Source organism: Acartia tonsa, chromosome 11 (assembly GCF_053477335.1).
Source record: "Acartia tonsa isolate MP-2025a chromosome 11, ASM5347733v1, whole genome shotgun sequence".
Taxonomy (NCBI): Eukaryota; Metazoa; Arthropoda; class Copepoda; order Calanoida; family Acartiidae; genus Acartia; species Acartia tonsa.
The window spans coordinates 17,703,606-17,717,388 of record NC_137270.1 but is presented as its reverse complement, the minus strand read 5'-3'; the positions used below and the strand labels follow the sequence as shown (position 1 = coordinate 17,717,388).

Here is a 13,783-nt window from a genome sequence, read left to right as displayed (position 1 = left end):
AACAAGAATAATATTACGCCAAGCTGCGTAGCTAATACAATATTGTGCCTGATGCAGTGAAGTAGAGAGTCGTTTCTCAGGTTATAGTTGATCAATGCCGGTACAACTCCGATCTAACTCATTTTTTTTCTTGAGCATAAAAATAATAAAAAGAGAAAAAAGTACATATTGATTCGGCATCTCGGGGCTAAAAAATTAGTTTTAATCTTATGATTGTACATATTATATCAGCAGAAAGCTGTTTATAATACGATGCGAGAAATAACTATTCTAAATTTTCAAAAAAGAAAAAACTTAATTCCTTTGAAAGTCCCATCCACATAGGAATGTATTCGACTCTGTTTTCCATGAAAAGTGCTACAGTCTCACCCTACCATTTCATAGAAATTCATCTATCTATGTAATATGTCTGTATCATACTTGTTATCCTTGTAAAAAAGTAAGAGGATGTCTATCTGTTTGTCTGTCTGTGTGTATGTTTGTAACGAAGGATATTGCTAACTGCTGAACTGATATAGTTCTCCTTTACAGAATAGATTGGTTTTTGGCTTCTTGATTTAGTTTCATCAAATATGTAACGGAATGGTAATTTTAGTTTGGGGTGGTTTTAGGCTATTTGACTTTGTTTCAACTGACAATTTTGATAATTTTACCATTTAGCTTAAACTTTCATGATTATGTTATATTTGATTACAAATTAATAAACATTAATTTTAGCTGGAAATATGAGCGTCCAGAATGGTCTTATAAACGGCTTAATATTTGGCAAGAGGGTTGTGAACAAATTAGATCCACATTCATTTAAAGTAATATACACAAGCTGTAATCAACAACTTAATCAATTCGAAACAAAAATTCGTAAGTTATCGCAATTTTGGGGGTTTTATTTGGCTCTTTGTCTGTACCAATTGCTGAATTTACATAATAGATAGATAGATTTTCCTTTTTGTATTTCAATTTTAGGAATAGATTAGCAACTCTGTTACTCATTTCCTCGGCATCTCTGTAATAACAAGTATTAATGTTTTCTTGTAGCGAAACTGAATTACCTTTGATTGCATGACCTTTGTGCATGGTAGTTAGTTGCGCCTGTTTACGGGCCGAGGTATTTCTTATACTAAGGTATTTCTACTATGCATTAACGCCGCGTTTAACAAATCTGTGTAGGTATATACTCATTAATTAAAAATATCTTTCTTCAAGTTTGCAAGAAATGTTTCCTCAGCTGCTATTTAAGAAAAACGTCCTAAACTATTTGCAGACTAATAAGCAGCTAATTTTCAACTCACTTTGTCCAATTGTTGGTTCAGAAATCTATAGGATGAGGTAATTTTAAAAATAACTAATTTGTATATAAATTTTATCTATAATATTTATACCACGTCCGTAAGTCTGCTTTTATGTTCATAATCTTTCAATTATTTGAACTTAAAGATGTTGTCATACGTGTTTTACAATCAAAACAATACAAAAAGTGGAACAGTAGGTTTGAATAATAAAAAAAGAGTAACTACACTTCGAAAAATTCAATTTGATTATTAAACTTTTGGTAGAAAGATACACAGACAAATTATCCGTTGGACTTATCAAATAAAAGTAATATGTTTAATTAAACTGTGTTGATCACTCTTTCCTAATATATAAATTAGTAAGCCTTTTTTGTCTGTACCGAAGGATCTCACTAACTGCTGAACTTTTATGGTCCTCCTTTACAGAGGTCCAAGGAAGGTTTTTAACTTTTTTAGGGGAGGGTATATCCACCCTATAAAGAGAAATCCCCCCCACCCCAATCTCAAGTGCACCTATAGGTCTATAGGGCCGCTAGTATAGATATATTAGAGATAGGACAAACAGACTTAATTTACAATGAAGTAGCTACGCTGCTCAGAGTAAACCTTACCTGTACGTCAGTTTCTGAGATTCGTTGAAGAACATAATTTTGCTGGCGTTCTTGGGCAGGTTCCGACGAAACATTTTGGCTACAGTCAACTGCTTCTTTTTCATCTAAAATATTTGTTTTATGTCACGGCATTAGAGTAAAAGAATAGAGGGGGCACGAGCTATATGTAACTCTAACTACGGGATGGGAACCCTTTGCCGACTTTTAATTGATATACAATATATTTCCAATGATTATAAACAATATTATCCCAAGTGTAGAATACATTTGGTTAAAAAGTTAAGAAACTATTAGATCGGAACAATCAAATAAAAAAGCATTCAAAGTTTTTTTCAGCCAACCATTAAGATAAAGTGGTTATAAAACTTTGGATACCAGATTAGTTTACAGTCCCACAGAAAAGCTGCAATCCCCCCCCCCCCTCTTCATAAAAATTCCTTACCTTGAGAACATTGAACATGATTGGGGCCCCTCTGGCTAACAACCTCAGATCTCTACCTAAACAAACAAATTGCAACCCTTTCAAAATAAGGAACTTCAAGGGCCATCACCCCCCCCCCCCATCTAAAAAAGATTAAAAAAAAGAATTACCTAGAGTATGATACATAAGATAAAGTGTGTACCATCCCCCAAGTCCAATCCAACTTGCCAATAGAGTCAGAATTTTGCCCTGAAAAAAAATATTTATGCAACAAATCTTTAATAACAAGGATGACAACATCCATAAAGGCGAAGCTCTAAAACGGCAGGACAAACAAACATTAACACTTGTAGAGTGTCAGAACTCAAAAATAATCAGAATATGAATGTGTAAAAGTAGAAACAAAATTGTAGGTATATTTGTTGAAAAACTGCTTAAATACAGGATAATGCTTTAGGACATACTTACATTTTGTTTTTGTTGTTAAGAAAGTTAAAAATCAACATGTTTAAAATTAACGTACGAACATTGTGGTAACGATAATAAAGTTGCTTCGCTTTCTAAATTGTACCTATCTACTACAGGAATCATGATGCAAAATTTGAAACCAATAGGACAATTCTATCATTCCTTAATTAACAAAAAAGCTATCCGTTCCTACGTACGGACGGACGGACCCTAATTATAGAAATACCACTCCTCTACCCTAACGAGCATTCAAATGTATTTTTAAAAGCGAAGCTTTTCTAAAATTAGGGTAAATTCATCCACCCGAGACAGTTAGCTCTTTTCATTATTTTAAAAAGGTTAGAATTGTCCTAACGATTTTAAACTTTGCATAATGATTCCTATATCAATTATGTACGATTTAGGAAGCATAGCAACTCTATAATAAAGATAGTCCGTAATTCCATGCTGTTTTTTTTTATTTTTTTACAACAAATCTATGTATGTTATAATTATCCCATTAATCTGATTTTTGGAATACTGATTCTTATTTCAACAAAGTACAGTGGTAAGAGAAGCATCTCTATTATCAATAAAAATGTAAGTATGTCCTTAAACAGTGTCCTGTATTTTTAGATGTTTTGCAACAAATTTACTTACAATTCTGTTTACACTTATGAATTGATATTTTGCTTATTCAGAGGTGAATTCTTTTTAAAAAATTTCCTCACTAAAATCAGTTTGCCCAACTAAAATCAGTAAGGCTCGCTAAAAATTTAGAGGGGATAATTTTGCCTCACTAAAATATTAGTGGTGCAAACTGATTTTAGTAAGGCAAAAGTTTTTTAAGAATTCACCTCAGATCTGGAGTATTAATGTTCGTTTGTCCTACCGTTTCAGAGCTTCGTTTTTACGGATACTGTCTTCCTTGTTATATTCCAAGTATCAATAATTTGTAGGATGAATGAGTGAGAATAGTGGCCCAGTAAATTACATACTGTATGCTCAATTGTAAAGGGAATCTTAGCCATCTATCTTGAATAGCAGATGAGAAGTGAGGAAATTACATTTTCCTCCATAGCGTCACGGACCCTCAAACAGACAAAGTGAATCATAAAGTAGCATCGCTTCTAAAATAATAATTTTACCTTTCTTGAAATAAAGTTGACATAGTAGAGCATGGCACTCAATCCCATCAAAACAGAATAATTCACTTGCCTCTGAATAGACAGCTGATAAAGATTTTAGTATTTTAGGCCAGGGAGGAAGGGAGTGGACATTGGGCTGTTTTTTACCCTAGTCCCCAAAGTTTTACAATAACGTTTTCTTATTACTTGGCTTATCAACTTTGAGGACTTTTATTGAATTATGATTGGTTAGTTTATTAAGTTGAGTGTCCAAACGTTTCAACCACTTATTGAAATCCAGAGATTGGGTAATTTTTTTAATCATAATTGGTAGGCCTGATTTTATAATCTTTACTGGCCTAAATTATTGACAAATATCAATAATTTTCAAACAACCGCTTTTAATTTTTTAGCTTTACTTTCATTCTTTTGATCCGAGAACTTAAAAAGTATATGAAGCCTGATTGTTACCAAAAATAAGCTATAAATATTAGTAAAAATGTCATTAAATCTAGTTAAAAAATAAATATTTTCTGATCAAAGATTCCATGCTAACAACAAAGTTGAAATAAGATAAAACATCCGGAGAAAAAATATATCTTTAATAATATGTTTAACAAACAGAGGGACGATCAAATTGAATTTCAGAGTAGCTGATCAAAAATTTTAAGATTTTTACTTTTATAAAGTAGTTATATACATAGTTATAGTGGCTTACATAATATCGACACATATTCAGAGATCTTTAACTCCAGACAAAAATACCTTATTAATTATTTAACACTAGTTGCTTCGCCCCTAACCTTTAGAGGCTGTGTTTTCAAAGGGGTAAGATAAGGGAAGGAAATAGCCTAAAACCCTTTTTAGACCCCAATCTAAAAATTAAATAGCCTAAAACCAGCATGGGACCTATTTGAAGCTACCCTGAAAAGGAGAACCCAAAACTTTTATTTGTTTTTTGAATTCTTATGCTTCAGACAAAAAAACTTACTTCTTTATATATCAAGATACACAGTTTTTGACAGGGTAGCTTCACTAATAAATGTATTTGGTGTATATAAAGTAGGCAGCCAAAGTGACTAAAAATAAGCCATGTGACGTCATAAAAATGAGGGATTATCCATCCCTTTTTCTTAGAGGTTGTCTTTCCCACTTCTCTCTCATTTTTATGACGTCACATGGCTGATTTTTGAGTCACTTTGTCCCCCTACTATATAAGTTGGTAACCTGAGGTGAGGTGGATTTTTTACTCACTATTTCTGATGGTGGATCAGGCATTTTTTGATGATAGTTTTCTACTCTCAAGTAAAACAGATCAGTGCTTGATTTTTAAACAAAAGGATGACAACATCCATAAGAGCAAAGCTTTAAAATCAGGAGGGAGGACAGTACCTTGTTGTCCCAGGATTTGTATTCCAAAAATCAGATAAATAGGTTAGTAACATCAAATAAAAAGTTGTCAAAAAAGTTATATATGGACATACAGACTTTTAGGTAATGATTATAAAATTGCTATGCTTAAGAAATCGTATACAAATGTTATAGGAATCATCATGCAACGTTTGAAATCGATAGGACAATTCTAACATGTCTAAATTATCGATAAGAGCTAATTGTCACGGACAAACGGACCCTCATTTTAGAAAAACTTCACTTTAAAAATAAGTATAGCTGAATTTTTATTTCGTATTAATTTTTCTCGTATTCATTCGAATCCGGTGGATAGGAACCGGTTCTCATCCATACGAAAAAACTATGTCTAGCATCGTATTATATCCAGTTTTCTACGAATATAGAAATGTACAATCATAAGATTAAAACCAGTCTTTTTAGCCGGTGCCTCCGGCACCACGGGGCTAAAAAAACTAGTTTTAATCTTATAATTGTACATTCTATATCCGCGGAAAGCCGTTTATAATACGATACGAGAAATAACTATTCTATTACTAAAATAGTGTTTTAAATCATAGAAGGTTAATTAACATAAGATTTAATCCCCTTTTTAATACAATTTCGAGTATTTTTACAAAAATAATGTAAATGATTTGGTTACCATAGCCGATTAAACGATACTTTTTTTTTTTGAAGAACCAACCTTTGTTTTATCATATACTAGCGGTCATGCCCCTAAAGGTCTCAAGGGGCAATTAGGGAAAGCAGCTGTCTATAATATGACACGATAAAAAACTATTATTATTATTCTTTATACTTGAAGCAAGGATGACAACATCCATCAAAGCGAAAGCCTGAAACTATAGAACAAACGAACATTAACACTTTTAATTATGAATTTGTTTAAAATGGACGTTCGGACATTCTGGTAACGATTAAAGAGTACTTAACTACTACAGGATTCACCATGGAATGTTTAAAATCGATTCGACAATTATAACATAATAAATATAAATAACGAAAAGAGCTAACTGTTCCAGACAGACTGACGGACGTACCAACCCAAATTATAGAAAAGCTTCGCTTTTAAAAATGTTATTCCAAAGTTTGAAGATGTAAAACTGAATACGAAATTAATAATAATAAAGACCAGTTTATTAAGATAAGAAAATTTAAATTTACATTGTGTATTTAAGCAAATAAATAATTTAAGAAAGATTTCTTATTAAAAGCGAAGCTTTTCTATAATTAGAATCGGTCCGTCCGTAACGGTTAGCTTTTCGTACATTTAGGCATATTGGAATTTGCCTATCGATTTCAAACTTTGCATGGTGATTCCTGTAGTAGTTAAGTCCGATTTACAAAGCATAGCAACTCTATAATCATTACCAGAATGTCCGTACGTCAATTTTAAACATGTTGATGTTTAACTTTTTTAACAACGAATTTTCATGTCATATAATTATCCGATTGATCTGATTTTTGAAATGCTTATTCCCAGGATATCCAAGTACAATGTTATAAACAAAGAGTCTCTATAATCGAGTCCTAAAAATGTTAGTATGTCTTTAAACAGTATCCTGTATATGATTTACTTTTAATTTTGTTTTGACGTTTATACATTTATATTCTGATTATTCAGTTCTGACACTCTACAAGTGTTTATGTTCGTTTGTCCTACCGTTTCAGAACTTCGCTTTTATGGATATTGTCATCCTTGTTAATCTTATCTTGGCAACAAGTTAGGTTAAGGAGATAACATAAAAGCACAAGTCACAAGTCATCTATTAACCTAACCTAACATTTTTTTAAAAATTCATCGTGTAATAGTTATTTGACGCGCATCGTATTATTGGCAGGTTTCCGTGGATATAAAATAATTTTTTTTAACCAGTTTTGTTAGACCGTAGGGTCCCTCTTGACCTTTTGTCCCTTACGGTCATTTGTGCGGTTAGATCTATTGTTGGATTAGGTCTGGAGTCCTGTAGATCTTTTGCTTGTATTGTACATTGTTTGACCCTACCTTAAGGTTCTAGATGATACGTTATCTAAAATATCAAAAACTCAATAAATTCCTTTTTCCTTTCCTTATCGCTATTAATTGAATAGAACACTATCTATTTAACGATCGTTTGTTTTAGAAGCGCAGCTGTTCTATAACTAAGATAGGTCTATACGTCAGATTAATGGATATATTATTACTTGGAAGTTGGATCTTACAACATATTTTCATGTTCTCTAATACATTGAAACACGCTGCGGGCTAAAATAAACGAACTAACCAAAAATTAACATTGGAAAGAGTAATCTAAATTGACGACATTCCACGTACCTTTGTTAGATAACATGTAAGAGTACTTTTTTTAGTTTTTAGGTGGATTTTGTTTGTTTTTTTAATATTTATTTTTTTGTTGTTGACTGACAGACAATTAATGTACAAAGTAAAGTTTATACTAGATGCTTTTTAATATAGGGAAAATTCACATAACAAGGATGATAACATCCATAAAAGCAAGGCACTGAACTGAATAATCAGAATATAAAAGTATAAGAGTCGAAGCAAAATTGTAAGTAAATTTGTTGAAAAACTGTTTGATACAGGATAATGTTTATACATTTTTAGGACTTGATTTTAGAGTTGCTTCGCTTATAATATTGTACTTTGTTGTCCCAGGAATCAATATACCAAAAATCAGATCAAACGGATAATTAGATCTCATAAAAATTTGTTTTTAAAAAAGTAGAAAAATCAACATGTTTAAAATGAACGTACGGACATTCTGGTAATTATTATAGAGTTGCTACGCTTTCTTAATCGTACCTAACTACTACAGGAATCACCATGCAAAGTTTGAAATTGATAGGACAATTCTAACATGCCTAAAATAACGAATAAAAGCTATCTATCTCGGACGGACGTACGGACGGACCTATCCTAATTATAGAAAAGCTTCGCTTTTAAAAAATCAACCGTTTTGAAGAGTTGCCGGAAAAGTCACATTTCCCTCCTAGAGTTACGTACTGGCGGACAAAGTGAATTGTAGAGTAGCTTCGCTACTAAAAAAGGTTCAGAGAATATTTTATTAAATTTATCTTAATATTCAAAAACGTTATTATCTTTTCTCCTAATTATTATTCAATCCTTTTATCTTTCAGCTTTGTCAAAAAAAGGTCAAGCAGCAAATTGAATTTTTTTGATTTTTAAAGGGCTTAAAAGGGATATATGAATTTGCATTAAATTTTGAAAAGCTTAAAAATCCATCAATATTTCAAAAGTAATACATACGATTCATAAATAATTGAAATATAGCACAAATGCAGCTAAAAAGAATAATAATTAGGTTATATGTGCAAATTTTTCAAGTATTTGAATCTTGGATTATTTTATTGTATAGAATCTACTGTGAATTTAGGTCACCTACTTTCTTTCAACAACTTTTTTATCAATAAATTTATGGTTTTGGGGTAAAAGCTTTGGTAGGACTGGTAAATACAGGGTTAAATTTGATATTAACCACCATAATTAATTAAAAATGATCCAAACAGGGGGGTTAAAAGGGTTTGACAACGCCAGACTGTTTCCAGACAGCTGGATGCACCAGGAGGGCGTTGCTCCTAGCAGCACACGCGGATATCAGAACAAGCCTGGAGTGGACGCACAAATGCAAGTCTTGAAGTGCATTCTGGATGTCTGGGTTGCATTTTACGTCCTCACGTCAAGAGCCACCCCCTCTGCCTTGATGCTTCCCCTTAAATTCAGTTTTCTCCATACCTCAGAAACGGCAGTTTATTGCAATTTTTGTTATCCTTATCTCCGTACCCCTTTTTAGTGCAGCTGCAATGCTTCCCCTCGTTAAAAAATCCTTTCCCTTTTCTCCTTCATAATCATTTTACCCCAACACTGCAAACGCAGTCCTTAATCCAGGGGGGGGGGGGGGGATAATGACAGAAAAATTTATCTCTTTATCCCCCCCCCAAAAAAAAAAGAAGATACTCTTCAAAAAGCAGAATTTAGAAAAAAATTGTTGAGAAAGATTAAATTATCATTAATAGTACCATCCCTGTATCCTTACTGCACATTCGACATCTTCCCCTTTCTCCAATTTACCCCTCCCGCCAAAATTATTGGATGTGTGTGTGTGTATTTTTTCGCAAACTGCAGTGCGAAAACACTTGTGCAAACCTTCCCCAATTTTGTAGAGAGAAATTTGCAATAAGTCTCCCCTCCCCCATTAACCTCTCTTCTTCTCTTAAAAACATACGACCAATGAAAACTAGAAATCTTGAATGCAATTTGAAAAGAATTTTTTTTCGCAACAACTTAAGAATTAGGAATCAAAATATGGCCGTGGCCGTTTTCGTAGCCGTAGCCGTCACCGCTGCCAATAAAGCATGGATTTTAAATGTTTGAAGATTTTACGTATTATTAAATTATTATTTTTTTCGTATTTTTACTGGAAATTCAAAAAGTGGTTGTGATTTAAAGCCGTGGCCACGCGTAGCCAATTTGATTTAAAGATCGCTATTAGGTTAGTGGCTGTACCTCTGGCAACGGCAACACATTTAAATATCCAACTCTTCCTTTCCTGTGTAACAACCTTAATTTAATAGTATGATAGTTAAAATGTAAGATCAACTTATTTTCTTTTGTGAAATCCTTTAGCCGTTGAATAAAATTAAAATTCCATTTACATATTGTATAGTTTTTTTTTCAAATCATTTACAAAAATAAAGATATAAAACTCTATTAGTATTTATTCAATTAACAAAGCAGCTATAAATATTTCAATACATTTTGTTTTTAAAAGAAATCTAAAAATATAAGTAAAAATCTTCCAAATACTTTCCTAAAAATCCACGAAGCAAAAAAACTAAACCTGAAAATTGCAACTGCGCAGAAATGTCAATGTATTGCAGTTTGCACGCATGCGCCGAGAACTGCAATAAAATCTGCACAAAACTAGAAATACGTAGAATGCGCAAAACTTTTAAAAATGTGTTGTGTTATACATGTATGTCTAGCAAAACTTTCTAAACAGCTCAATAGAGGAGTCCTTAATTTTTAGTGAAGCTTTTGTTGGACCAGGTCATATGATAACAATGCACCTATTCCATGCTTTCTAGTAATGAAATATCTATTTTTTTTGCAGAGCAAGATCGTGCTAAAATGCTTGCAAGTATACGTATAGACAGGGTTAGAATTGCACACACAAAAAAGACACATAAAATTGATGAAAACAGACATGTAAAACTTTGCAAATGTTATTATAAATTGAGACGGTTTAAAATCATAATTTCAATCAAAATATCAAAACATTAGAGATAATTATATAAAGAAGTTGGTCCTTAAAATGAAATGGTAACTTGTTGATCATGTTAGAACGCTAAACAATGGATTAAAATTATTTGTTTCAAAAGTTGCGCTACTATGGCGTAACCGTCCTTGATTACCGTCTTTAGAACTAGACTGTCATGCCTTTATTGTGTCTAAGTCTCGCTGAACGCCAACATGCAACGATATTCGTAGCGTATTTTGCATTTTAGCAGATGGTGGAATATATGCCTAATAATAATTTAGCCAACTAGACATTTGCTGTATCTTAGGTAATTTTGAAAGCGAAGCTTTCTTATAATTAGGGTCGGTCCGTCTGGAACGGGTAACTTTTTGTTCATTTAGGCCTGTTAAAATGGTACTATCGATATCAAACTTTGCATGGTGATTCCTGTAGTAGTTAGGCACGATTTAAAAAGCGTAGCAACTCTATAATCATTCCAAGAATGTCCATTTTAAACTTGTTGATTATTAACTATTTTAACAATAGAGTATTAGAGTCATATAGAATATATCGAGAGACTGGCGGACCAAGTAAGATATAAAACAGATGCTCATGATTATAAGAAAAATGTTAACAAAAAAATCGAATCTATAAAAGCAGCTGGGTAAATTAAATATACTGAGTGTCTTGAAATGCAGCCGATCACGTTTCTACCTAAGACGTATTTAAAGGACGGGCAGACTTACAGACAATTCAAATCATAAAGTAGCTTTGATACTAAAAAAACAACTCATATCTTTTCATACAATAAAATCTAATGATCTAAAAAATCTAACAGACAATTCCAATCATAAAGTAGCTTTGATACTAAAAACAGCTTATAGCTTTTCATACATAAAATCTAATAATCTAAATAATCTAACAGACAATTCCAATCATAAAGTAGCTTTGATACTAAAAAACAGCTTATAGCTTTTCATAAAATAAAATCTAATGATCTAAAAAATCTAACAGACAATTCAAATCATATAGTAGCTTTTATACTAAAAAAACATCTCATATCTTTTCATACAATAAAATCTAATGATCTAAAAAATCTAACAGACAATTCCAATCATAAAGTAGCTTTGATACTAAAAAACAGCTTATAGCTTTTCAGAACACAGTAATAGTGTCTGACTGATTATGACGTAACAAAAAAAAAATTAGCCAATGAGAGGCCGTTATTGACCAATGGTAAAATTTATAATGGCCTCTCATTGGCTAATTTTTTTTTTACGTCATAATCAGTCAGACACTATTACTGTGTTCAGCTTTTCATTAAATTAAATCTAATGATCTAAAAATTCTAGCAGACAATTCCAATCATAAAGTAGCTTTGATACTAAAAAATCATCACATAGCTTTTCATACAATAAAATCTAACGATCTAAAAAAATCTAGCAGACAATTCCAATCATAAAGTAGCTTTGATACTAAAAAACATCTCATATCTTTTCATACAATAAAATCTAATGATCTAAAAAATCTAACAGACAATTCAAATCATAAAGTAGCTTTGATACTAAAAAAAACATCTCATAGCTTTTCATTCAATAAAATCTAATGATCTAAAAAATCTAAAAGACAATTCAAATCATAAAGTAGCTTTAATACTAAAAAAACAGCTTATGGCTTTTCATACAATAAAATCTAATGATCTAAAAAATCTAACAGACAATTCCAATCATAAAGTAGCTTTGATACTAAAAAACAGCTTATAGCTTTTCATACATTAAAATCTAATAATCTAAATAATCTAACAGACAATTCCAATCATAAAGTAGCTTTGATACTAAAAAAAACATCTCATAGCTTTTCATACAATAAAATCCAAATGATACGAAAAATAGTTATTTATCATATTTTCGTAATATTGTGAATGCTAGAAAGGATATTAAAATTATTTCAACAATTTTGGTCATGTGATCAAAATTTGAATTTTCCTTCTACTATTGCCCCCTCTGGGGGCGAAGTAGGTGGAAATTTAAATTTTTGTCACTTGACCTTAATATTGGTGAAATAATTTTGAATGACCTTTCTTGTATAAGCAATATTAATAAAATATGATACTTGGTTTTGTCTCATTCTCTATCTTTTTCTTAAATTCAAAAAAGTCTATCAAAAAATTTACATCATCTAAGGGTGAACAATAAATATCTCTGTCTATTTTTCTCTATATTTCTTCCCCCTCTCCCCTCCCTCACTTTTCTGTCTATTTCCTTCTCTCTCTCCTCCTCTTTTGTACGTTCATTTATACAATAGAGATAAGCTAGAGACAGCACAAGGGAATTTTGTTTACATTATGTATCGGCTATAAATTGTTGAATATCTTAGGTTAAAGCTTTCCTTGGGTGAAATATTTGAAGAAAATATTTCTTCCATCATATAATGTGAAGCGTATGACACAACATATAATAAGTTAGTTATAAATAATTTAATTTCTTATAATAATGTTATCTTTCTAAAAATTATATCATTGCAAAATTTAGTTGCAAATAATGTTGCCTATAGGGCTGTATTTCATATACAACAAAAAGTGAACAAAGATTTCTTTTTAAGAAAAAAATGGGGTCAGATTGACCATCTATGTCTAATGTTTATACCCACATCAAATATTAAATTATAACAATGTACAGTAGAGTGGATCAATTTTGGACATTGAATTTGTAATCAACATCCACAGTTTAAACGTCATATAAGAAACCTAAATATAAAAAATTGATTTTGTCCTTGAGGGGAAATGGGGGGAAGGTGTTTCCATGCATTAAAAATTTTAGAAGTTTATTCTGGAGGTGCAACTTTTTTTCTTTCAAAGTATTGCTTTATGCATTTTTTTGAATTTGTCTTGTTGATTAATATAAGAATATCAAATTGGTTTTAAAAAATATTCATCCAAGCATGAAAAATCTTAAATTAAATGTAAAATCTCTTGGTTTTTAAATTTATTTATGGATTTTTCTTGCTAGGATCAATAGTTTTAAAAACAGATTTTTTATTCTTATTCTACTCTTCAAGACAAAATTGGGAAGGTGCATAAAGCTATACTTTGAAAGAAAAATAATTGCCCCCCCCCCAAAAAAAAAAAAAAAAAAATTCTCCACACAAGTGTCTTTCTAAAAGTTTACATGCATCAGCGAGCCTCTCCATTATTCAAAATATTTTCTTTTCATTTTTTGGT

General features: G+C 31.4%; 1 protein-coding gene across 2 annotated transcripts; it reads right to left on the bottom strand.

The window, feature by feature from the left end:
- Positions 1–250: 250 nt before the first annotated feature.
- Positions 251–5,192, bottom strand: LOC145331782 (long-chain fatty acid transport protein 1-like). Of its 2 annotated transcripts, none has more exons than XM_080176621.1 (7): positions 5,123–5,192; positions 3,917–3,988; positions 2,492–2,570; positions 2,343–2,398; positions 1,901–2,004; positions 945–1,003; positions 251–372 (listed from the first exon to the last, which is right to left on the bottom strand). In XM_080176621.1, the coding sequence occupies exons 1-7, from the start codon at positions 5,171–5,173 to the stop codon at positions 266–268; spliced, it is 528 nt and encodes a 175-aa protein (XP_080032747.1). In that variant the 5' UTR covers positions 5,174–5,192; the 3' UTR covers positions 251–265. The 2 variants fall into 2 exon arrangements, with proteins under 2 accessions (XP_080032747.1, XP_080032748.1); XM_080176622.1 differs by having other exon boundaries at positions 5,150–5,192.
- Positions 5,193–13,783: the final 8,591 nt, after the last annotated feature.